Source organism: Mesoplodon densirostris, chromosome 10 (assembly GCF_025265405.1).
Source record: "Mesoplodon densirostris isolate mMesDen1 chromosome 10, mMesDen1 primary haplotype, whole genome shotgun sequence".
Taxonomy (NCBI): domain Eukaryota; kingdom Metazoa; phylum Chordata; class Mammalia; order Artiodactyla; family Ziphiidae; genus Mesoplodon; species Mesoplodon densirostris.
In genome coordinates, this window is record NC_082670.1 from 90,691,247 (window position 1) to 90,717,409 (window position 26,163).

At 40.0% G+C, this 26,163-nt stretch overlaps 1 protein-coding gene across 5 annotated transcripts in view; it reads right to left on the reverse strand.

Annotated features, from left to right (window-relative positions):
- FOXP1 (forkhead box P1) overlaps nucleotides 1–26,163 on the reverse strand; it is a 602,050-nt gene that overhangs the window by 203,571 nt on the left and 372,316 nt on the right. For all 5 annotated transcript variants that reach the window (XM_060111624.1, XM_060111623.1, XM_060111622.1 and 2 more), the window contains one exon: nucleotides 25,789–25,973. In XM_060111624.1, the coding sequence (XP_059967607.1) occupies nucleotides 25,789–25,962 (174 nt within the window). In that variant the 5' untranslated portion in view covers nucleotides 25,963–25,973. The remainder of the gene's footprint in view (nucleotides 1–25,788; nucleotides 25,974–26,163) is intronic.

Here is a 26,163-nt window from a genome sequence, read left to right on the forward strand (position 1 = left end):
TGCAATATGTTCCTTAACACTGCAAATGTGGAGAATGATTTCAGATAAAGCATGTCCAAACGGAGCCAGTAAACAGCCTTAAGTTATTCTTTGAGATCTGTGTTCTGGGTTTTCATCCAAATTTCATTTTGACTCATTTTAATTAAAATCCATTTATTGGTAGAGGTTATGTTACATGTGGCCTAAAACCAGGGCAAGAGTATCCCAAGCTCATCATAGGAATGATGTTAAAATAGTTTATTATCCTTTTATGAATTTTCCTACCTAAATTACAGCACTTCACAACTCTCTGAAAAATGTGAAACACTATCCACAGGCAGTTTACTATAGAAACTGATCTATGCATTAATCTGTCCTTCACCTAAATAGCCCCTGAGCCACAAGGAACCATGGAAAAAAAACAAAACCACCTCAAGTCAGCTATCGCATCTCGAGTACCATCAAACTGCTAAATCTATGAACTTTGTTTTCTTTTTTCATATTATTAAACTGGAAAGAAAAAATTCAACTGGAAAATTGTGCCTTTTCGGTTCCCTTGTCATCATGTAATAAGTATGAGAAATATATGTGCAATGGCCAAATGGCCGGTAGACAAAACACCCACTCTAAGTGACGTACTGTTTTCCATACCACTCAGACAAAATCAAAACAACAGAACTGCTGCAAACAAAAACAAAATAACATTTCCCATCAGCATTCCAGACAGAGAAAATTTACAGGAAAAGAAGCTGGGAAAAGAACCAGAATGAAATAACTGTTCATACCTCCACTTTTGGTAGAGCCATTGCTTCAGACAAACAGCCCTGACTTTAACATTGAAATGTTTAACAATTGATAAAATGTTTACCAGTGTTGAAAAACTTTCTTTTTCTCTTTTAGGCAAACATTTGCATTGTTTAAAGTGATGAAGTGCTTCTACAGAACCGAGGGGCCTACATTTTTCTTTTTTTGAAACAGGGGGAGACTTAGGATAAGAGAAGAAACCTCAACTCAGCCACAAAAAAGAACAAAATAATGCCATTTGCAGCAACACGGGTGGACCTAGAGATTGTCATACTGAGCGAAGTCAGTCAGACACAGAAAGATAAATATCATATGATATCGCTTATATGTGGAATGTAAAAAAAAAAAGGTACAAATGAACCTATCTATAAAACAGAAACAGAGTTACAGATGTAGAAAAGAAACTTATGGTTACCAAGGGGTAAGGGGGGAGGGATAAGTTGGGAGATTGGGATTGACATATACACACTACTATATGTAAAACAGATAACTAATAAGGACCTGCTGTATAGCACAGGGAACTCTACTCAATACTCTGTAATGGCTTATATGGGAAAAGAATCTAAAAAAGAGTGGATATATGTATATATGTAACTGATTCACTTTGCTGTACACTTGAAACTAACACAACACTGTAAATCAACTATACTCCAATAAAAATGAAAAACAAAGAAAAGAAAAAGAAACTTCAGTGGTAGAAGAAACCCGAAACAAGTGTGTCATTTAATTAATTCTCCTCTCACTGAGAGATGGAGAAATGTTTCCTGGTACTGCGAAGTCCGTCTGGTAGGAGAATGTAAAACTCACTTGAAAAAGTGAAGATGATCTCCTTTTACAGCTGAGTCCCATGTGTGTAACTTTATTAAGGTACCAGCTCCCGGGAAGTTATGGGATCAGGGTTTCGCCTAGATAGGCAGCGCCCTGACTATCAACATCTATCTGTATTGGACTATTTCATCAAGTCAGTGTACAGTGTCTCCATCACAGTGGATGCTTGTCAGCTGCACTCTTGCTAACACAATTCCTGTGTTTTGCCTGGCAGTAAATGGACGCTTCTGCCGTAGCGTCGTCTAAACAACTCCGTTAACATTTGCCCCCGAGCGGCTCTCTCTTTGTCCCGTCCCTGTCTTCTAACAGATGTCATCCAAGCCTAATCAAGCATAAAATGGTCATAAATATTTCTTTCTGGTAGATTTCACATTCACATTTCATGCAGGGACATGATATTTTTCCGCTACCTCCAGGGAGAGCCTAATGCAAAAACCAGTTACTTACAGTCTAGCCTCATGGTCCTTTAGTAAAATGCAGAACATGTTCTCGGCTCAGAGACATAAAAAAGCGTAAGACTTTATCTTCGGTCTTTTGTTTAACTGCACTTTTTTTCTTTCCTTTTCTTCCCCCCAAATGCATCTTCATTTTACAGTTTACACTTCTGCATTACAAATGTGCCTTTGTGCGTGTGAAAATATAAAATGAGATCTAAAAACGGGACCATGTCTACCGTATTTCAGCAACTTCGCGGTTTTTCAACATTAGGCTCCTTAATTACTGGCAAAAAGAGATGTTTTGCTCAGATACCTCATTCCAATAACAAGCTATTTAGAAAGTAGATGAGATAAGGAGAGGGCTCTTCTCTTTGGGTTCATTTTATACACTATTTCGCAACCTTTTTCATCGCATTCAGTTAAAACAATGGGATGAATCCAACGTACAAATTTAAGGTTCATGCCAATTTACCAGCTGAGAAAAGGAAAGATTACCATGAGATCAGCACCATTTCCAATACTTAAACTTTGATCAAACCGGGGAAGCTACTCCAGATAATGAAGCTGACTCCTTAAGGAGAGAAGAATTGGTAATCAGCACAATCATATTTGTCTTCTGCAATCCTAGTAAATAATGAGGCTTAATCTAAAATAAAACTAGCCTAATAATACTTTTGAGGCCATATGTCTGTGTTTCTCTTTCCTATTCCTTTTGTCAAAACACAAATCTTATACTGCTATTTAAAGTCAACTGCAAAACACTTAGCAGTATATATCACAACAATGGCCCTCCCCGCAACTCTTCACTCCGCTGAGCCTAATATTTCATTACTGCTAGTCAAATCAAGCTTTCAGGCAAATAATCTCCATTTTTAAAGTTAATGAGATATGGTCATGTCGACAACAGCTTGCAGAAACTTTTCATTTTAATTCCTGCAGGCTGTGCTGGCCTCTTTTACAGCAACTACTGTATGAATGAGTCAAATTTGCCAACATGGCTTATGTAGACAAGTGCACACTAATTAAAAATACCCACTGGTATCATAATTTAAATACCATGAAAATAAACTGTGAAAGCCGTTCGGATCCAGTCTCATGGTTGCCTTTGAGCGCGCTTCCTTTGACTATAGGATGTTTTATTGCTGGCATGTTCTTAGCTGAAAACCACTTCGCATCTTGGAGGAACTGGGGATTGTGATATAATTATACAATTTGTGTTAATATTTGTTTCGCATCAGCTCTTAAGCAGGTCTCCCAGAACGACCACTAATTGAGAAAACCATATTGCAGAGGCGAGCGACAAGTTGACACTCTTGATTTAGGGTCCATCTATACAACTTCTCTGGGGTCTCCGGTGCCTTCTCTTTTCTCTCTCAGCTCAAGCCATGAGGAAATCAAAATAAAAACACGGTTGCTTCCGTCATTCTTTTATTCTTTTTAATTTCCATTCCTTTCAATATCTGCATTTTAACTGCTTTGCTTCCAAACAGCGGAGAGAGGGCACACTTCTTTAACTAATTCTAATCCCTCAGTGCCGCTATAACTTCTTTTCATCCACCCATCCATCCATCCACCCATCCATCCACTCACCCATCCACACACACACACACACACTCACATTTTTTTTTAAATTTAAATGATTTTTGGCAAGGGAATTCCACAGCCTACCTTTGCCAGGAGAAAAGCACATTTCATACGGGGTAAAAAAGTTGGCACCTCGAGAGTTAAAGCTATTTGAGGGGTTAAATCTGCAATTACCTCTGACTAAAACCAGAGAGACATATAGGTAAATAGCAGAAATGAAGTCCCCAGGTTCCCTTCAGAAGCCGTCATCACATTACTACCAGACAGAAACTCTTTAAGGACCATTTTCAGATGTTAAATCATTGTTCGCACTGCACATATTCTAGCGATTCCTGGGGGAACGATATCTGAAGAGAGCATGCTAACAAATGCAATCCTGTAAACAGGCATTTCCCCTCTTGTTGGGAGTACCTTTGTAGCCCCGCTCCTGGCTCTGTCATCCAAGCCTTCGCTCGGCTTTGAAGTTAAGGTACTGAATGAATGGCGTCATCTATTATCCAGAGTGTGCATGTAGATTATAAATAAGAAATACAAGTGACTTTCAGGGCACTGCTTTTGCATTAGCCAGATGCCTTCTCTCATACCTCTTCCTGTCCTTCATATCTTACAACCAACCATCTATTGAGGAGAACCTGAATTTCAGGTTTTTTTTCAGAGGGAGATGCAGACTGGAAAATGTGTCTGCTGAGATGTGAAAAGTTGGACTGACCCACACAAGGCTGGGGCTGGGCCTGGGCTCTGAAGCCAGCCTCTCTGCCTCCTTAACCCTTATCGTACAGATGCCCTTCAGGATGGGTGTCCAGTGATGGGACTGGCTCTTCATTTACATTTTTCTGTTGACAGAGTCCATGAATATTAATTACTCTGAAGTTTATTTGCAGAAATGGCACTTTCTAATCCTTATCAATTATTTATTGAAAATCTCCCCCACCTAATAATCTCATTAGCATTATTATACTAAGGCCAACAGCAAATATTCCTTTGATAAGTGACAACCCAACCCGTTATCCTTCCTGACAAATCTCATGTAGCCTCCTCCTTTGCTTCATCATGGATAACCGGGCTTTTGTTTCCCGGAAGCTCTAGGTGAGTCCTCCATTTTTTTTGGTTTTGTTTTTAATAAAAGAAAACTCACATACAGCACCTTTTGAGTTGAAACTGAAAGTTTCGCATATACTACACTAAAGGGAAAAAAAAGAGAGAATAAAAATTAAAACCTTGGAGAAATATATGGATGCCTGTTTTTTTTTTTTAATCCCTATTGGTTATATGCTGAATTATTAAATGGAAGTCCCAAGGGATGAAAACCCCACAGTCATGGAGCATGAGTGACCCCAGGGGAACGCCTCACATTTAGAAACATGGGAGAGCCTGAAAGAATGGAATGCAAATGAAAACCACATCTCAGTGATGAAGACATCTCATGTTTAGTTTCAATGCTTCAAAGCATTTTGACCTATGCTACCTTGTTTGCTTCCCCTAATGCCCCTCTGAGGTGTGCAGGATAGTTGTTATTAACTTTACCCTACAGATGAAAAAAAAAACAAGACGAAGCAACTGCCTAAGGGCATCCGGCTACAAGGTGGCAAGACATGGACTAAATTCTATGAGTTGTGCATCCCAATTCATTGACTGAATCTGTCTTCAAAATAAGGATCTCCTCTAACTTCCTGCTTCCTTTCTGATTCACTGTTGGCATTTTAAAGGACATCCTTTGCTTGGAATTTCACGTTTTAAAGGTCTGGAGTGCCTATTGATGATTTGTTCAGTACTACACTTTCCAGAAACATCACCAAAAAACCAAATATCTAAAATAGAGCATGATTTCTAATTTAATCAGGAACTAATGAGAAAATAAACAGCACGAAATTTTAGAAGCAAAAGGAACCTTTGAAATGAAGTAGTTTCCAGAGGCTCAAAGAGTTAGTGACTTGCTACAAATCAGAGTGAGTTATAGCAACAAAACTCAAACCCAACCTGGCTGATACCCCCATCAATGTTCTTGGACCACATTTGCAGAGTCCTTACAGTTTCCAAACTTGAGAGGTCACTTCTTTTTTCCTTTTGATCCAGGGTCGCTTTTTTTTTTCTCCCACAGAAGGAGTTTCTCAGCTATTGCCTAAGAACATGAGTCAATATCCCTAAAGATTCCCAAAAATTTGACATGGTTTGATAGGAATAATCAGCCGGGAAGACATTTCAGCTTCACTCTCTTAACCCCAAAGTCTCCATCCTTGCTTCTCCTCACCCCCACCATCCAACCAATCTTACCCCATTTACAAAGTTTCTAGAATGAAAAGTGTCCTCAAAGAAAAAAAGTTTGTTTTCTGTTTTTTGTTTGTTTGTTTTTCTTTTGCCCAGCATAAAAACACTGCAAGCATAAAAGGGATAGAATGATTTTTTGATGCAACGTACTGTTATCCTGTTAGTAAAACTATACACTCCACACACCAGACAAGGACAAAGCCTGATTCAAAGTCAAGGTGATACACATTCAAGGTAGAAAACTAACAAAAGGTCAAAGGAGAGTTGCGGTGCGGGTGGTAATAGGCCAGTTCATGAAGACTATGAATGTCTTGGAAGGAATTACAGAGGTTACCTCTGGCAAGTCTGATAACAGTGAGACGGACAGGAGGGCTGAAGTCATCTTACAAGGGATTGCTGGCATATTCTGGGAAGTCTTAATTTCTTTCCCAATAGCCTTCAAGAAAATGTGGGCTTGCAGTAACCAGGATAACCACAGTGAATGAGGCTTTAAGGAATGTGCATTGGGAAACAAACTGTGGTGGGAAGGATGGAGCTGGGAAGTTTTGTTTTTATTTTTAAAGAAGAAAGTAAAAAAATGAAAAGTCATCAATCTTGAGGCATGGTGTGATTAGCAGAGGAACTTTACCACCTGCTACCCTGAAACAATTTCCTTGAGCCACTATCTATGAATCTTTTAGGGCAGGGGTCAGCAAACTACTGCCCCAGGGGCCAAATCCAGCCTGCTATGTGTTTCTGTAAATAAAGTTTTATTGGAACACAGTGATGTCCATTTATGTACTATCTATGGCTGCTTTTACACAGAGCATTTGTGACAGAGGCAGAAGGGTCCACAGAGCCTAAAAAGGTTCACAATTTAAAGTAAATTTAAAAATTTGCTGATCCCTGTTCTGGAAGTATTACAGTGAAGAAAAATACCCATTTCCCAATAATCGATAACAAAAATTTTAAAAGAGATGTACATGTACACACATACACACAGTCACAGAGATATACCCTATATATCGAACTTAGTTCTTAATGGTGTTGGTAACCACAGGAATGAACTTTTTGATTTTATCCATCCTGACAGATCATAGAAGGGCCCACATCCTACCCCAGAAGACTGTTTCCAAACACATCAGGGGCATCCATGCAAAAGTTAATCAAAGGACAAAGCCTTCATTTTGTCTGAGCTTAGTTTCTTTATCCATAAAATGTGAGGCTGGATCATCTAAGGAATTTTAAAAATTCTATAACCCTACAGAGAAAGAAAAAGAAGAGATGCGATCGCATGCATCTATATATTGGGGGGCAGGAGTGGAGGAGGGGAAGGAGAATTGAGGATACAGGAGATAATACGTACAATCAAGCAGGAACAGATAAATGTGTGTGCAAGGGACGAAATGAAGTTCTTATATCATTCCTATGGGAGGGACAGTTTTTTTTTTTTTTAGTTTAGTTATTTATTTTTGGCTATGTTAGGTCTTCGTTGCTGCACGTGGACTTTCTCTAGTTGCGGCGAGCGGGGGATACTCTTCGTTGGGGTGCGCGGGCTTCTCATTGCGGTGGCTTCTCTTGTTGTGGAGCACAGGCTGTAGGTGCGCGGGCTTCAGTAGTTGTGGCACGCGGGCTCAGTAGTTGTGGTTCATGGGCTCTAGAGTGCTGGCTCAGTAGCTGTGGCACACGGGCTTAGTTGCTCCGTGGCATGTGGCATCTTCCCAGACCAGGGACCGAACCCGTGTCCCCTGCATTGGCAGGCGGATTCTTAACCACTGCGCCACCAGGAGGGGCAGATTCTAAAAGACCTTGGCACCTGTAGCTAGGGGTAGAAGGAGTGACCTACTCAAACGTAATAAAGAATTGTTAGGAGAGATCAAAGTTCTGTGAAAGCTTCTGGAGAAGAACGCTGAGCCTGTAAGGAGAGTGGGCAGACTGGGACCTACTCTGGACTTTCAAAGCAGCATGAGGTGCCAACATGCGAGCCACCCAGACACGTGCATTTTTTTCAGCTCCTGGTACTTGGAACTGAAACAGCTTGGCTTTCTTCTCTAGCCCACCAAGCACGTCTCTTTTTTGGCGATGACAACACACATGTGGCCATGGTGACACCTTCGAGGAGCTGAGGTTCCCTGCCTCTCAAACGGCGATGCAAAAGTGGGAGATTTTCAAATTCCGACTTTTCTTCGAAGAAAAACGCTTTCCAGTCTACTCCACAGTTCTTGCCAAAAGCAGACCTGCCGGTTTGTTTTTAAGGTGAGAGAGAGATAAAGATAGACTTAAAAAGATCTGCTGCAGCCTGGTGTTTGGGCGTTTGTGTTGAGCCAGAACACTGACCAACTATCACGTGAGCTGGATGAATGGTTAAAGCAAAGGACTGGGCGCCATCAGCTGACTTTGAGAAATATGCCTTGAAAGTGAAGATGATTTCCCAAACAGGAAACAAACACATGCTAGGCTGCCAGGGAAATGTACATAGTTTGACTTGTAGTTTATGAATCTTTAAAACTCCCACCGTAAGCCCCAGCAGACACCCTTCGTGAGTGCTATCTTTTATTTATCATGCTAAGCCATTTTTTTTTGTTGACTAGAGCGGTGTTGGATACGGGCAAAGCATGGGCCACAGAAACATTAACACAAAATACTGCTTGGGGAGCAAAGGACATTGTGTCCACAGGGCTAGTCACTCTTAAAGCAAAATAATCCACTCTCCCAGATATGAAGACGACAAAAATGACTGTGGTGACTTCCAAAGGACTAACGCAATCATCAGTGAAGCTGCATGAGCAATTTTCCCCAGAAACACAGGGTACCAAAAATATTTTTATTCAAATCCATTTTTTGTTGCTTGGGGAAAGGGTTTGAGCCTGTTACATAATACTAAGAAAATACAGAAGGTATTTCCCCAGCCCTGTCAGTCGGTGACAGCTGTTTGGGGCACCTGGAGAAAGTTTGCAGTTTTAAGTCTTCTGTTTCCATGGACCCAAACACAAGAGCAAGAAAGGGCAACTTGTCCAACCCCAAATGGTTGCTTTTAAGTTGTCTACAAAATAGCTATTGCAACCACAGCAGCTTATAGCTTATTACGTGCAGACTTATTAATCCAGCCAGATTTCCCATTGCTTAAAAGCCAACACTTCCATCCCCCGGACCAGCTAAAGAGACAGCCATCCGACAAGTTTCCATGTTGGAGGTATGGTCCCGATCTTTCATAAACCTCACACTTGAGCTTTATTTCCTGCAGCATGCTGTAAACGTCACCACCAGCGCTGCCGAATTTCTGTCGTTTCTGGAGGAAAACAAAGGCCTCCCAATTGAAGTGTTTGGGAAACAGAAAGAATCACGCTCATTTCTGCCTGGGTGTACCAGGCTTGGGTGTTCATTATAAGGATGCAGCAACAGGTGTGAAGCAGGACTCTCCCTTGGAAATGGAAAGAAACAAACCCAAGCTGCAAGATGCAGATGCTTAAAAGTGGGCATGTTTGCTAAAAATAGGGGCTCAACATAAAAATAAGAAAGGGAGGAAATGGAAAAGCTTCTGTCCATGGGAATATCTGGCATTTTCCTACAGGACTTAGCAAGAAAAGATGGGATGAAGCGAAAGAGTTCTGAATGAGACAACCTTTTAGGGTACTCACAATGGGAAGAAGGCCAAGGAAAGTGGGAGAAATCCTTGCAGCCTGGCCTGATCGTCACCACAATAAACACAACCAGAGGAGACCGCGGGCTGGGATGAAGGGTTCAGGCTGTGGGCTCAGGCAGATGTGGGTTAGAAGCTGGGCTGGTCCAGTTATAAGCAGTGTGAACCTGGGCAGCTAATTATGTATCTTTCTGTGATGAATAGGAATTTTAAGAGTACTTAGTTCACAGGGTGCACGTGAGAACAAACTGTACTAATATATGTGGGAGTACCAAGCCCAAGTCTGGAAGAAAGGCACTTTCAATAAATTTGCTGTTGATAATACTACTACTTCTAATACCATTACTATTGGTGATGTTAGTCATTTCAAACGTATAAAAATCTGTGACAATAGGAATGTTTAAGATTTTGGATCAAATAAAGAAACGCACTCATTTACTGAAAACGGGTAGATTACCTACCATCATCCTGTGTTGAGTGTTCCCTCTTCAAAATAATTTGTAAGTAATGTGCCTAAATACGGAATTACTTGACAAAGCTGGGAAAAGGTGAGGGGGGGTAGAGTTGGGAAACCAGCTAGCATTAGTTAGCCCTTAAACTATGAAATTTGAAACTAAGAACACACATTTTCCCCGACAGCTATAAATACAAAATACTAAAATTGAGATGAAAAAGTAAACTACCATGTAAGAGAATTAACCCTAACCATTCCCACTGGTAAACAAATTATTGCTAGATGGTTTTTTTTTTATCTATATAGTTCTATGGTGGGAATGGGAAACGAATATGTAAAAATGTAAAGGCATGATTAAAAAAAAAAAAGCTACAGAGTATCTACCAAAATGTCAACAGTTGTTATCTTTGTAAAATGACATTGCAGGAGATATGATTTCTTTTGTCTCAGCTTTCTTAGCTACATCTTCTAATTTTTCTCCAATGAACATGTAAAGTAATTGTGCAGTAGAAAATGCAAAATTATTTGGTATTCAGTTTTCAATGGAAAACATCTGAATGACACCCAAGCCTCACACAGAGCTAGCACTGAGGATTTCACTCTTGGCTTTGGCACATGGGGGTATTTTGCAGGCACTAGTGGCATTAAGTGCCTGTCTAGGTACCTCTTCCAGCACATTCCGTGGCCATCTTCTAATTGTGCCACAGTCTCTTTGCCAATATTTTATAGTAGTTTCCCAAAATGCACCAATGGCTAGTTATATCCACACACTGGAGGACCTTCTAAAATTCTAGCTTTAAAACTTTTTTTAATCACTATTTTTTTTTTTCCTGTTTCTAATTCTTCAGAAACTTCCCAGCCTTCCACAAATCAAGTCAGGCCACAAGAATCAAATACTATCTCAGACTGGAACCTAAACAGGGGACTTGCCAGACAACAGCCTAGGGAAGCTATTGGTTATGTGTAGCGTGTAATTATTTGCTGTCCTGGTTCTAGGTACTAATCCCATGGAAATTACACAGGGAGGGCAGCATGGAGCATTGAGACATAAAAAATTGTTGCCATGTGTAAAAACTTAGATGTTAAAAAAGAAAAGGCAGGCACAAGAATTTAGCCAGAAAAAAAAAAAAATAGACATGCCAATAAAAAAGCTGCTTCTTAAAATTTGGCTGGCAGCGTCCCTCCCCTCCCCAATGGATACTCTTAGTAAAGAAAACATGGTAGATTTTTCTTCTCCCTTGCCTGTATTTGATTTCCAATTAAAAGTAAATATAAACTGAAACACCACCTGGATTTTAGCAAAATCCAATCCCCGCCCTCCCCCTCCTCCTTTTTCTTAAAAGAAGAACCTGGGCTTACATATACAAACATTTTGCTAAATGACCCGTGGCAAATTGCGTAATGCCAGTAAAAGTTGTGTTTTTTAAGTTATGAGCCCCAAAGATTTTATCTGAAATAAAACGCTGATTCAATTCAGATTCTGGAGGCAAACTGTGTCCCCTTAACTCTGCCTGTAAATTTAAAACATTTGTGTGAGGGGCCCCTTCAGTAATGTTGCTAGCAGGTATGGAGGAGAAATTCTGTATTTATTAGGATGTGAGTTTTCTTTTCTAGAATGGTAAATTGGGGCACTAACTGCCTACAAGAACTGATTCTCTGCAGTCTTCATGTAGTTGTCGGTTTCTAAATGAAGAGTTTTGGTTGTCGAACAAGCCTGTGTGCTTATTTCAATTAATTGTCTCAGTGAGGGAAGACACAAGAATTCCCCTATTCATGGAGGAGGGTTACCTTGGAGGTCTCCAGCTTGAACGTCTACAGTGTTCTAAGGTGATTGGATTTGAATATGAAGTGGCTGGAGTAGCTTAAAGAATGGAACAGTCTGGGGGCTTCCCTGGTGGCGCAGTGGTTGAGAATCTGCCTGCCAATGCAGGGGACATGGGTCGAGCCCTGGTCTGGGAAGATCCCAGATGCTGCAGAGCAACTAGGCCCGTAAGCCACAACTACTGAGCCTGCGTGTCTGGAGCCTGTGCTCCGCAACAAGAGAGGCCACGATAGTGAGAGGCCCACGCACCGCAATGAAGAGTGACCCCCGCTTGCCGCAACTAGAGAAAGCCCTTGCATAGAAACGAAGACCCAACACAGCCATAAATAAATAAATAAAAATACATAAATAAATATTAAAAAAAAAAAAAAAAAAGAATGGGAACAGTCTGGAGAAGCAACTTGGATCTCCCCGACCTCTATCTTTGGGTCCCTAAGATGTCAGCCAAGCCTTTACCGTGTCCTCAAAAGGCACTGAACAAGGACAATAATGGTGTTGTGAGCACATTTTAAAGGGCTAACTACCGTGCTAGGGCCTTTATGTATATTATTTTTCAGTGTATTCGTCACATAAACCCTCTCTACAAGTTATTTCTATTGCCCCATTTTACAGATGAGAAAAGTGAGGCTCAGAGAGATTGGCATAACTCGCTCAACTTCCCGCATTCAGTAAGTGCTGGAGTTGAGTTTTAAACCATTGTCAGTAGGATTTCAAAATGTCTCGAATGAAATGTTCCTCCTACCTTTTCTAGTTCCCTAGGGCAGTGAAATAAATCTCAAGTGGAAACAGCACACATTGAGTAAGCAACTAGGTATATTTGTATATGATTGTCACTACAATACGGGACAAAGTCCAAACAAACAAGGAAGGAACTTTGAATAGGGGAGCAGTGGAGAAACCTAAGTGCATTTTTTTTTCATCTATAGTCTTCCAATTGACAACAGATTGACTTTTGTCACACATTGATGGTGGTATACAAGGATGGCTAGTGGCTGTCAAATTTGTTGGTGGAAGCACTAGAAGTTGGTGGAGAGACAGCACTAGGGAGAAGACGTGCCACTGAAAACACAAACGTGTCATGGGAGGAAATCTTGTAACTACAAAAATGTATCCCTTGAATTCTGTACAAAAATTTTTTAAAATATAAATATGTAAAAGATATACTTATATATTTTATTTATATTATTTTATAAATTTATATTAAATTTGTATTATATTTATATAAAATACTATATAAATATATTGCATAAAATACATATAAATCTTGCTCAAGGGACAGGTAGTCTCTGCCATTTCTATACACTCACAAAAGTTTTCAGTGTGAATGTGCATTACATAATAACTTTTGAATTATAAAAGCAACAAATATCACTGCAGAAATTTTCGAATATACAGAAAAATGAAAAGTATACAAAATAAAGTACAATCCCATAACTTGAGGACACGGGGAGTGGGAAGGGTAAGCTGGGACGAAGTGAGAGAGTGGCATGGACATGTATACACTACCAAACGTAAAACAGATAGCTAGTGGGAAGCAGCCGCAGAGCACAGGGAGATCAGCTCGGTGCTTTGTGACCACCTAGAGGGGTGGGATAGGGAGGGTGGGAGGGAGGGAGACGCAAGAGGGAAGAGATATGGGGACATATGTATATGTATAACTGATTCACTTTGTTATAAATCAGAAACTAACACACCATTGTAAAGCAATTATACTCCAATAAAGATGTTAAAAAAAAAAAAGTACAATCCCATAAACATACAAAAACTACTGGTAACTTTTTTAATGGGCTTTTTCAGGTTTTTTTCTCCCACCAATTACTGTACTATAATGTTTTAAGTTAAAAATGTTTATAATTGATAAAGTTATTAAATATTCTATAAGTGTGTGAGTCTTAATGGGTACTTATTACTTCTAACTTATGTATAACCATTTATTTAACCTTTCTTCTAATGTCAGTGATTTAGGGTATTTTTTATTTTTCGTATCATAAATACTACCATATCATAAATATGACCATAATGAACATCTTCAGGTATAAATCCTTCCGTTTGCTTCACATTATTTCTGTCACATTATTTAGTGTCACATTATATAGTGTCACATTATTTCTGTAGGTTAAATTCCTAATGATGATGATGATGCTAAAGATAAGAATACCAGCAGCTAACACTTACAGACCCATATACTCAGAATATTAAACGCTGATATCATCCCCATGTGACGGATGTGTAAACTGAGGCGCAGAGAAATTAACTGACTTGTGCAATCACCAAACTAGTAAGTGGCAGTGCAGAGTCATGACTGAGGCCAAACAAGCTGGCTCCATCATTTATGCCTTTAGATGCTCTGCCTTTTCCAGTGGTTATCAAGTGTGCCCTAGCCAGCAGCAGAGAATGGGTTAGAAGCACCAGAAATGCAAATTCTTGGGCCCCATCCCAGATCTACAGAATAAAGTACTCTGAGGGTGGGTCCTGCAATCTGCTTTAAGACGTCGTCCTCTAAATGATTGCCATACCTATAAAAAGTTTGAGAACTGCTGCTGAATGCTATACAATTGCTCAGTAAAAGCGTTACCCTGAATCAAAGGGCGTGACTGTTCTAAGCCTCCTGCTACACAACACTAAACTGTCCCCAGAATGGGCTACACAAGTTTATATAAGCCACATAAGGGGGTGCCAGGGCTGTATGCATCATTTACTGTAATCTTTGCTAATGTGGTCAAAGATCTTCCAACTAGTATATAGTGTTCTTCAGTTAGAAAAGTTCAAGAGTATGTAAACCTGGTGAATGCCTATGAATAAACATAAAATGACTCTCAGGACCTGTGCAGAGTGCTTTATATGACCTTATTTTCCAAAGTTTCCTTCAGAGCTGGCATTTATAGTGCTACATTTAAGATATCCAAGAACTAATTCCAGGGACACATTGGTAAGCATTTACAGCCAAAAGAGGAAACCTTTTCCAAATTAGAGATAGGTTACTAATACACTTAACATTAATTAAACATAGAAAAATTTGGAAACATTTGTCAAAACACTGAACCAGCTAGCAAATCTAATTAACATGCAGTATGGGCTGTAGAGTGTTTTAATTGGGGGTGGGATGCACATGAAACTGTAATTGCAAAATTACACAAACACACACGTATACACACACTTTTCAGAGTGAAAGGTGCTCAGGTTTCATCAGATTCACAAAGGAGGGACCTTAAAAAGGTGAACAATATAAGAATCATGGAATTAATGATATGACCTAGGGCAGAGAAACCCACCTACCTGGAAGAGTAAAGAGATTTTTCACTAATTGGGAGATCCTGCAGAATGATAAGTCACCTGATAACAAACTTAAAAATAGAAACAAACAAGAAGGTAAGAAAAGAAAGAAGAAAGGCAGAAGGGAGAAAATACCGGGCCAGTGCATTTTCTAGGAAAGACCGTCAGTTCATTAAAATAGCTGGATTGAGTAAAGATCTTCAAATTTGACAACTATGTTAAAATAAGGTACTATGGTTTCAGTTGTTCTAGCTATATGATGAATAGAGGTGAATGAGCTAAAATTCAATATAAAAGTATGTGAAATACGGACACCACCAACCAAATGACCAGCCTTGCCAGCTCTCATCTAATCTCTGGAAATCATACACTCAACTCAGGCAATGGTCTGTGTAAACAGATAGGCCCCGGACCATTTCCTGGAGACCAATCAACTCAGATGCTGGCATCCAGCATAAAATGACCTCTACTTACCATATGCCTCCAGGCCTTCCACAATAGAAAACCACCCTTGCTTCTCACCAAATTAAAAATGACAAAATGGCAAAGATACACCTCTTGGCCACTTAGTATCTAAGTCATAAGCCAAATCCACATAGCTCAGTATATAACCTTCTATTCATCATCTCCTGACTGAAAGGGTTAAACTAAATCAGCGGGTGTGCACATACTGAGTTACTGTTTCCTCAGTTTTATCAGTGTCTTCAAAAATTCCACCAATACAGACACAAATAAACTCTTCCTCTCTGGGTTACTGAAGATTTATGGCTTAAATCAAGTTATCTGTCGATTAATCAGTTGCATCTCTTCCACAGCTTATCTTCAGGTGCTTTGAAATTGTTACTAGTATTTAATGCACATGTTTAGGTCTTGTTCTAGTCCAATTAGCTCATGAACTTTACGAATGCAGGGAGTTATTGAGGACATTTCTTTGCATCTTCTAGCCAACCAAGAGACTACGAACGTAAGACATGCTACTTTCTAATGCGAATTTTCTTTGGTAGGAGAACCACGGCCAAAGATGTCTGCTCTTCAAGTGACTCCTTCAGTGTCCCACCCTCCATTTTCTTAGTAGGCTGGCTGATGATTCTTCTAACCACCAACTGTGCCAAAACTTTTCATTTGTAAGATGCACACAGTTAAAGGATTAGAAAGCAACCCTGCAGGTATGATGACAACTACCCGTTAATTTACCATTTTAGAAAATGCAAAAGAAGTCTTAAAGTATGAGATATATACATATATATGGATACTTTAGAAAAAAAGGAGGGAATGATCCTTCAGTTTTGTTACTTGACAGTAAGAATAGAAGGTTCTGGAAGCCATATCTTGCCACGTCTGCCATTCACTAATCCAGGGGGTCAACAAACTTTTTCCATAAAGGACCAGGTAATAAGTATTTTAGGTTTTGTGAGCCATACATTCTCCGTTGCAACAACTCCCCTCTGCTGTGGTAGAGAGAAAGCAGCTGTAGACCACAGAAAAAAGGGGCATGGCTGTATTCCAACAGAATCTTTATTTCAAAGAATAGGTGGCAGGCCAGATTTGGCCTCTGCCTTAGTCCACCGACCCACAGTATGGTCTGCAGGTTCAACACAATGCTTTATACCTAGAACTTACCCAAAAAAGGTAATGGGTAATGAATGGCTGAGACAAGTTTAAAATAATTCCAGAATGCAATCTTGACAATTATAATTGTGAATCACTACATTACAGGATATCATCTTGACAATTATAATGGGGAATATCGCATACCCAGTTTATGCATGATGCCTTTCTTTCCCTCTTACAGCATATTAATGGTACAGTAAGTCTGTATATAAATGCCCATAACATATCCGTAGAATACACAGCACAAACTTTGTGTTTTTAAGACAAGTGTAAATCTAACGAAATAAATCAGCAGATCATGATAAAAATGCATGTTGCCAAGGCATTTTCACTTAGTACCTTGGCATGTTGAATTTCTATTGCGTGGAAATGGAAATATCATCACGAGGAGGGAAAAAAAATGAGGCAAGTTAAGCAATATTATCACAGTATTATTTATCATACACATTAGGACCAAAAATAGTCAGGAAAGAATGAGCATTATGTCATTCTCTCCCAGTCTTTAACCTTGAAAAGGGTGTTGAGTTCATAGAGAGGATAACAGGAGTCAATACAAGAGGCTATAAAGATGGAACTACTTCCTACCACGCAACCTTGAAAAAATAACACAATCATTACAACAATAAAAGGCTACTTTTGCCCTGTTCTAGGATGTTACGTCTTATTTTATTAAATTTTTCCAAAACTCTTTCTTCCTTTGGCTCTGAGAGGCCTGGCTCTGCTGTTGAGAAGCAAAAGACATTTTACGCACAATTTTCCCTCCACACTAGAAAGAGGTATACTGTGCCCTTCAGTGAACATAAAATTGATATTATCATCTCTTAGTTTATATCTCACTACTTAACCTTCAGATTAAAAGTTATTGGATTTGAATGACTAAGACATCATGTCACCTTCCCTTCAATGTGGAGAGAGGGGTGTTGGGGGTGAGAGAAGGTACAGTGACAAAAACGCCGATTTCAGAACAGCTGACACTTGCCTCTCCTGACAAGCGACATGATTCTGACAATTACTTATGGTTGCGTGGATGAGAAAGGGTGTAATAAACAGTCTACTTTAGGAAACTCTGCGGAAGATGAATCTGCGTCAGGAAGTTCATTTTATTTTGGGTACAGTCTCAAAGGCACAGTCTAAAAATGGGGATACAGAGTTAATTCAGGGAGAACCTTAGGGTTACCAACTTCACAAAATAAAAAATCCTATCGCCTCCGAAGTCAGTATGTGCGCTGTCAGTTTATATAGAAGATACTGGAAAATACTCTCTCGAGAAGGATTAAAGAGAACAGAGCTTCCTTCCCTCCACCCACCTCTACCCAGGGCTCAACTTCAACTCACAAACAAGCCTTGCTCTCCCTCAGCAGTTGAATCTATACCCCCTAAATAGGTCTTCCAATAGCACCAACTGTTTAATAATTACACGTTGTATTTTTCCAACAAAGGAAACACAACAGGCACTCCCTTCACCTCAAAAAAACAAATTCATCTGAGAAACCTGTGTCAATATGAGACACTTTATCAAAGATCTAACTTGGTAGTTTTGTTCTCGAAGAGAGATAAGCGCATTCCCTGATCAGTAGGAACACAAGCAGTTTATCAGCACTTCCCATGTGACTTTTAGAAGATATACTCATTAGTAACTGGCAGAGGCTAAAGGGAAAATATTCGATAATTTTAATCTGAATAAACACATACAATCAAAGTAGCGAGTTTGAGTGACATAGGAGGGTGTCTCTTTTTTAAACAGCCTTGAAACAAAAGCGGGACTTTTCCAAAATAAATCCACCCTTTATATACAAATTATGTTTGTGCCTTCTTTATCATATCATAATAACCGATTAGTAACAGGTAGAAAGGAGCTTGGCTTCTCCTCCCGTTGCCCTTCTCTCTTTGTTTCACGGTGCACTGTTTTGCCTGTCGTTCAGATTGGAAATCTTGAATCACCCCTCATAACTCCCACTTCTTGATGCCCTCACATCTCCTATTCCAAAAGGCACTGTCGATTTGCCAACATGCCCTTGAACGCTTGCTCGTGACCCAGGCCTTCCTTTCTCCTTCTGTTTCATTCATTCACATTCATTCACAGAGGCTAAGAACCACTCTCCGCCAGGTACTGTGCTCTGTGCTGAGGAATGAATATCAGGGGATGAGAAAGGCCTATGCCTGCGCTTATGGGGCTGACAGCTGACCAAGGGCTTCCAAGGCAGGAGGAGAAATGCAGGGAACAAGGCAGGGTCAACAACATGGTGCCCTCAATGACATAAGGCCTGGGTTGGTGTCCCACTGCTAAATCCAGGACCAAGTACAATGGCCTCGTCACTACGATTCATCTCTCCAGATCTCTTTCCTTCCAAGCCAGGCCGGGTCCAACCTTCTTTTTTACCTTCAGTCCACCACCTCTTGGATGGTCTTTCTTTTAAGCTTGGAAACCTCCCCCTGGCTTAGGAACTCAAGCCTCCCGCAAACTGACCTCAGTTCAGCTTCTACCCACCTTCCCACCCCTCCAGGCTCACTTTTCAGGCTCCAGCCAAAGAGACCCCCAAGTGATGCTCCCATACTTTCCCAGCACCTCACATAGCAACGTGGTCCCCCACATTTCGTCACACATAGGCATGACGCCATAGAGATGAAATGAAAATAGGCAAACAAATGAATAAATGAATTTCAAGAACCTGCAAGCTAAGAAACAAAGTTAAGACATGTTTTGCAGTCCATTTAGCAGCCGCCTTGAACCAAAGCTGAGGCCAGGCCAGCATGTGAAACTCTCTTCACCACATTTTCGTGTGAGAGAGGGGGAAAAAAAATACAGTTGTATTTCCACGAACCAAATCAAACACAGTATTTAGCAAAGGGTCTCTGGAATGGTACAAGTAACACTTCATGATTACAATAGATGTGAGTTCAAAAACCAAGTGATGAAAAGAAACTTTCTAATACGGGGTTCAGTTCCCTATATAAACTTCCTTTTCTCCTGCTTCATCTACCACTTGCATTTATATTGCTACTCTACTTTGTCATAAAAGCAGTCACCTTGTAACCCTTTTTATCAAGCAATCTGTGCACTACCTAAAAGGACACTAGACTCCATCAGGCGAGCTATAGGTTTACATTACACAAACATACCAATTCTGCCTCTTCAGCACTAGTTGTCAATAAAGACAGGCACTTGCAAAACAGCAAAGTGGGTTGCTTGCCTTCAGAGAACAGATAGGAGCCTGCCAGTTTTGCAAAACAAACTCTCTGCAATCACGGAAGCTAATCTGTCAACAAATTACCATTAAAGTCATCCCTCCTGAAAGTTCAAAAAGATTTCTGATTAGACAAGAGATAGGGAGTATTTTTTTCTTTACTATTATTATGAGCTCACAGGTCAGGGCTGAAAATTACCTTCTCAAAGGAGCAATGCCTTTGCTTCAAGTCAAGAAGGTATACTTCACTCACAGTGAAATGCAGCATCTGGGTTTCTAGTACTACACTCTCTTATGTACACGACTCTTTTTTTTTCTGGGCCATCTTAATTTTCAGTGGAGAGATTAATGACACACAACTGTTCAGAAATCAGAACTTGAAAGAATTTCATACAAGGCTCACATCCCGAGTTACATAAATCTTTGACAACAATATTTGGATGGAAGGCAGACCTAAACAACAGAGTAGAGAACTAAATTTACCATTCAGGGGGAAAGATGCCTTTTCCAGAAACAGCCACGAAAGGAATTGAGAAAAAGTGCAAGTCTGTTATTGTTGTGGCTGCTTTTTCTTTATTTGTAGGAATCATCTGAATTTCTGTCTGTTCCGTTTCAATTTGTTTGATTTTCGCTAACATTTTGGTGGCATTGATTCCTACAAAATATTTTTGACCATCAATATTGTCTATAGTATTTGAACTCTACCTTGTATCCCAGAAGAGGCTATCTGAGCAGAGCAATTCCTTTAAATTTTTTTAATTTTATAATTGAAAACTATAGCTTGGTCTTCATCTATGAGTGAAGGAAGGCGCTGGCCCCTATCACAGTCCCCAGCCCCATGGGGGCACTTAATAAAGATGAATAATCTCTTCTTCTTCTGTACTTTCTTCTGAAAGCTTCCCTCTTAGGATACAAAGATGCTGAACATCTTTACCCTTCCAGGGGCGTCCAGAGACCCTCCCTTCCAGACACAGTCCCTGGCTGCTACAATGGGAATTGGAGGGGATTCCCTACAAAGTTCATAAGCAACCTTTTTCAAAGAAAAAGAGAATGGTAAGGCTGAACTGGCCACTGATACCTCATCTTTGCACCTACAGATACATACCTAATCACCTGGGCTTCCCTCTGTAGAAGGGTAAACAAGCAAAGGATGGCCACTGGAATTTAACACGGTCCCCCACAGAAAGATGGGAGGAGAATGAGAAACAAAGGGAGGGCCCCTATCATACGACCTTACGGCCCATCCACACACTGACAGCTATTTCTTCCAGGCATTGTTTTCTACAGAGGCACTTAAAATTTGAAATGTTGGTAGGACATTCTCCCTGTTCTGTTCGATATCCACTAGTAACTTCAGTCACAAAAACTAAAGGAAGGGATTCATTCTGCCATTTTGACAACAAAGAGAAGAATTTCTGAGCGTCTCTGGTCCTGTGTAATGACTCATCTTTTACCTCCTTCAATGGCTCATTGGCAAAATTCAACCCAGTGGATCCTCCTCCTTCTCGTTCATGATTTTGCAGAAGCTTCCTATCCTTTCTATTTCTTTTACCTCCTTAATAGTCATCGATTGTTTTTTTCTTTTAAATTATTAACATGAAATGTGTACGTCTTTTGGGCTAAAAGGTCCAACACCTTAAACCAAATGTCAAAGAAGCAGTATGAAGCAAACACATCACTTGTCCACACTCGCCAAATAATATATCTTTGAATTCCATATTTAGTTTATTTTTTTTAAATGTTCTTCTCACAAGACTACTTCTAAACTGCCCTTCTCATATAAAACGACAGCCACACCTCAGCACTCTAGCAAGCAAAGCTCTCCCTACACTGATCTGCAGACAATAAAAGTGCCAGGTGGTACCAAAAAAAAAAAGAAAAGAAAAAAAGCCCATCATTAAATGGAATGTTGCTAAGAAATAGCTGTTTTATTTAACAGCTATTCATTTTTATTGAATAAACATTTTCTAGTATGCATTCTGTTAATTGACCTGACAGCATATGCTGTATATGGAGAAACTTCTAAACATTATGCTCTATGTAATATGCTTATCTGAAAAAGCTCTCATTTGCAGCAATATGGAAATAAAATCCTGCTTTCTAAAATTCAAGACTTTTAAAATGCATTAATCCACACAGTTTGTGAAATTGCTCTGGACATTTTAAAATCCTTTCTTTACGAAAGAAAGAAAAAAAAAACTTGAGTAATTGGTAATAGTATTTGTTGCTGAGTTTCATAATGGAGTAGTCCATATCCAATACAGAACTTTCACAGACCTAGAAATGGGACAGGGATAATAGGAAATAAAAAGCAGTGATGGTACTGGGTAAAGAATTATTCAATGGCTAAAAGAAAATGTTCAGAAGCATTATCAAATTATATTATTAGAAAACTATTGTTATAAGAGTTTCATGCCCCAGATATAAGTAGAGTTGAAACATTACAGAGATAATACATTTAGTTCTGAGGAAGGAAGACAGTTTGCGAGTGTGTGGGCGGGCTCCTCCAGCTAATGGTAGCACCTCTCCTTGGCCGGTGGCTTCTGAGTGATGATGGCAACTTCCAGAAAAGAATCACCAACTCCACTGCCTAGAGGGTACAAGTCAGCAAAGGTACTGGGTGGGAACTCAGGCTGACTGCCGGGCTACAGGCTCCCTGACTTAGTAGCAATTCATCTCCCAGCAATCGTTACCCTTGTAGGAATATTGGCCACGGTTACCAGATCTGCTGATTTTTCAAGAGAAAATGTAAAAGCCAGATTTCTCCCATTTTTCTAGGTGGTCAACAACATAATTAAACACACACACACAAGTCTGTTTGGACCCAATTTAACCAACCTATAGACCAAACCCAGCACAGAAGTCACTCACTTCACAGCAAATCGTCGTGAAAGCTCTCCATCCTGAAAGGGCACTTGCTCTCATTCGTAATTATCTTTGGTAATATCGATCAAACACAGAGAGGCTTGCATTTCTGTATTTTAAATCCTGGCACTAGGTAAAAATTCTCCCTATATCGTCAATGATTGTACTGGTGCAACTGGAAAATCCTAGAACATTCAGTTTCATACACAGCATAATTAACTCATTTTTATACCAAGTCCTTTTAAGCCAGATCTTTTTGTTCCATGGACTTCTAACATATTTTACAGTTCTAATTCTCTTCCACTGTCCTACATTAATCAAAGCTGTAACCCCTGTTGTCTTTGTACTACAGAGTCAGAATGTGCCCCTGGCGAGGAATGGGGGAAAAGTCAACAGGAATTAAATTTCAGTGCAACTGTTTACTCAACTGTGGCCTGCAGTTATTGAAATTTTATCCGTGGTTTTGTGTGACTACCGCAGTAATGAATTCAGCATGGCTGTGATTTTCTCATTGCTGGTATTCTCACTTCAAGTAAAAACCTGTAGAATAAAAATGACGAAGACAACCCACGTCCATCACGCTGACATTCGGATTTCTCCAAACTGTTTAATTGTAGCAGTTTTCAGTCTGTTAGAAAACTGATGATGCGAGTCCCGTAAAACTTTTTTCAATCCTGTCGGGGTTTTTTTCTTATTTCATCTACAGATTTTCTTTCCCCCCAACAACCTGTTAAGAGCCTCATCATACACTTAGGGAAGTCACACAGCTGTCAGTATTTTATTTTAAAAGACCAAAAAGGCCTGCCAACCACAATATGTGGGGTTTTAGCCACAATGATAGACCCAACTGCTTTCTTCCTTCCCAAAACATATCCTTGGCAATTAGAAATAAAATTGTTATAAAAATATTAAAAGCACTTCGAAGTACAATCAAAAGGTATTTACCTTTATACCAATAATCCATAACAACGTAATTTCCAAAGTGGTCACAGTCCAGATAAAGAGGGAAGACATGAATAACCAATTTTGCTACTGATGGTTTTCAAAGAAGATGCTGTTAAAATGCATGTATACAAGTTTCTTCTGTGAGGTCAACTTGTGGTTGCTGTTCGTGGGGTCGGGCTGTGTGTGTGTGTGTGTGTGTGTGTGTGTGTGTGTTGATGATATAAAAGTAAAGTTTTTGGCAGGCTTACAACTTTGAGATAGTGGATGATTTTCAGTTTTTCAAATAAAAATCAGAAGAAGTTAATTGTCATTTATCCAATTAACATAATCTAAATACTAATTACTCAGGGTTCATACCACATCAGTCAATAGCCCCAATTCAACCACTCCATAAAGAAACAGTTGAGAGGAGGAGGCCACAACAGTGAGAGGCCCGTGTACCGCAAAAAAAAAAAAAAAAAGAAAGAAAAAGAAACAGTTGACCTTGGCCTCTGTATGGTAAGGGCACAGAAAATGGCAAACCAAATTACCAACTATTTATTCTCAATAGAACCATAAACATCTGAGAATATCAAATGAACAAATACACAAACACATGGATACCCTTCTACCATATACTGATAGGTTTTGTTAATAACCGCATTGGGTGGAATTTGGCCATTTGCACTAATGCAAGTGCCCAAAGTTTATACGCAACATACATCATAAATCCCAGCTGATGTGATGCCCAGGAAGCAGGCACTATCGGATTTGAGCTGCCACTAAAATAGAGATCAAATCACTTCAAGTCCCTGAATTAAGACCTTAGCTTGTCTGTTAGTTTCCTTCTCTTTCTCTCTGTTGTATCTTTCCCGGACAGATTCCATTGTCCCATGCTGGTTCCACCAACTTCTGATAGACTAACAATCTAATGGTTCCTTATTTGTAAAAAATTCTTAGTAAGGAGAAAATAATACATGTTTTAGAGCCTGTCAAAGGCTATATCCCTAAAACAAGAAGGGACTGCCTTGGCTTCTCTGATATAGATTCCAAGAAAATGGTTTGAGAAAAGGTTTGTGTTTTTCTTTCTCTTCCCTCAACCCCCAGCAATTTCCGTTTCACTCAGAAAGTCCAAAGATGCACAATTCTTTTTACACCTTTTTCCAAATGGCACCATTACGTTGTACTGAATAAATTAATCAAACACTAAAATGCAACAAAAATCATCTGTTAGCATTAACAAAAACAAACAATATTTCCTAATTACAAGAGAGGCTGGGAAAACAATGCTTATCTTCAAGCAAATGCTATTTACTTATTTGAATCTGCATCGACACTGGCCACACAATGCCATTTTCTGGGTCACACCCTTTAACATTTGGAAACATTTTACCAGTCACTCCCAGGTACCCACTTAAATGCCTACAAAGGATATAACAGAATGAATACATTGCAACTTATGTGCATTTTGGGGAGCCACCACTAAGAGAGAATTTAAAACATTAACAGGATTTAGTCACATACCAACTGCCATATGTATGTAAGAAGCATTTGTTAAGTGGCCCATCTCCCTAAATTCCTCCAGGTAGCAGCAAGCAGTTTCTTACACCGATGCCTATGTTATTGATGTCTTGTTATTTACCCAATTCTGCTTGGGTATTTCCATTTATTTCTATTCTCCTAAGTCACCTACTTTTCTCTCTTACAGCCCTCATTTCTCTTTTATCCTTGATCCCTTATTTTGTTTCTCTCATCATAAGGCTTAATAAGTCTATGTATTTATTTTTTGATTCAAGCACTGGGAACCATTTCTCCAAAGATTTGTTTTATTGCAAGTAGTTAAACTTTAGGCTGACATGTTAGAGGCTCAAAGGAAGTGGCCAGAGGTCCACCCAACCTCATTTTCAACCACCATTCCCCAAGACAGAGGGGGCTTCCAAGACTCTACTTCTCAAGCCCTTGGCGGTTCCGTCTCTTAAAGCCAGTCACTGGGGCCCTGGTGCGCTAGTGGCTTCAAAGACGGTGCTTACAGTCAGAGAGCCGGTGAGCACCAGACATTTCACAGCGGTCAAACGTCAGGGTAAGCAGTAGCATCGGCACCCACCGCCCTCCACAGCCCCCGCTCCAGAGCTCAGTACCTGCTGCTGCTGCACGTGGGCCAGATCGGCCGCCCCCACGTCCACGGCTGGCGTCTCCCCGTTGGGCCGCCCTTCCCGGAGGCCGCCGCACTCTAATAAGTGGTTGCCGCCGCTTGACCCATTCTGGATGGCTGAACCATTACTTTTCGTCTCAGTCCCAGATTCTTGCATCATGACTCAAAAACCTGGTAGGAGGATTTTTAGGAGGGAGCCGGGGAGAAAGAAAAAAGCAGCTGTTAGCACAGTTGCTGTACATGAGGAGAAGGGCCCTGCCTTCAATGTTGCCAAAATCTGTAAACAGTTGTCATTTCCTTTCACTCACGTTACCCCTTAGAAAAAATGGTCCAATGCCTAGTTTTTGAATACAGAACTGTA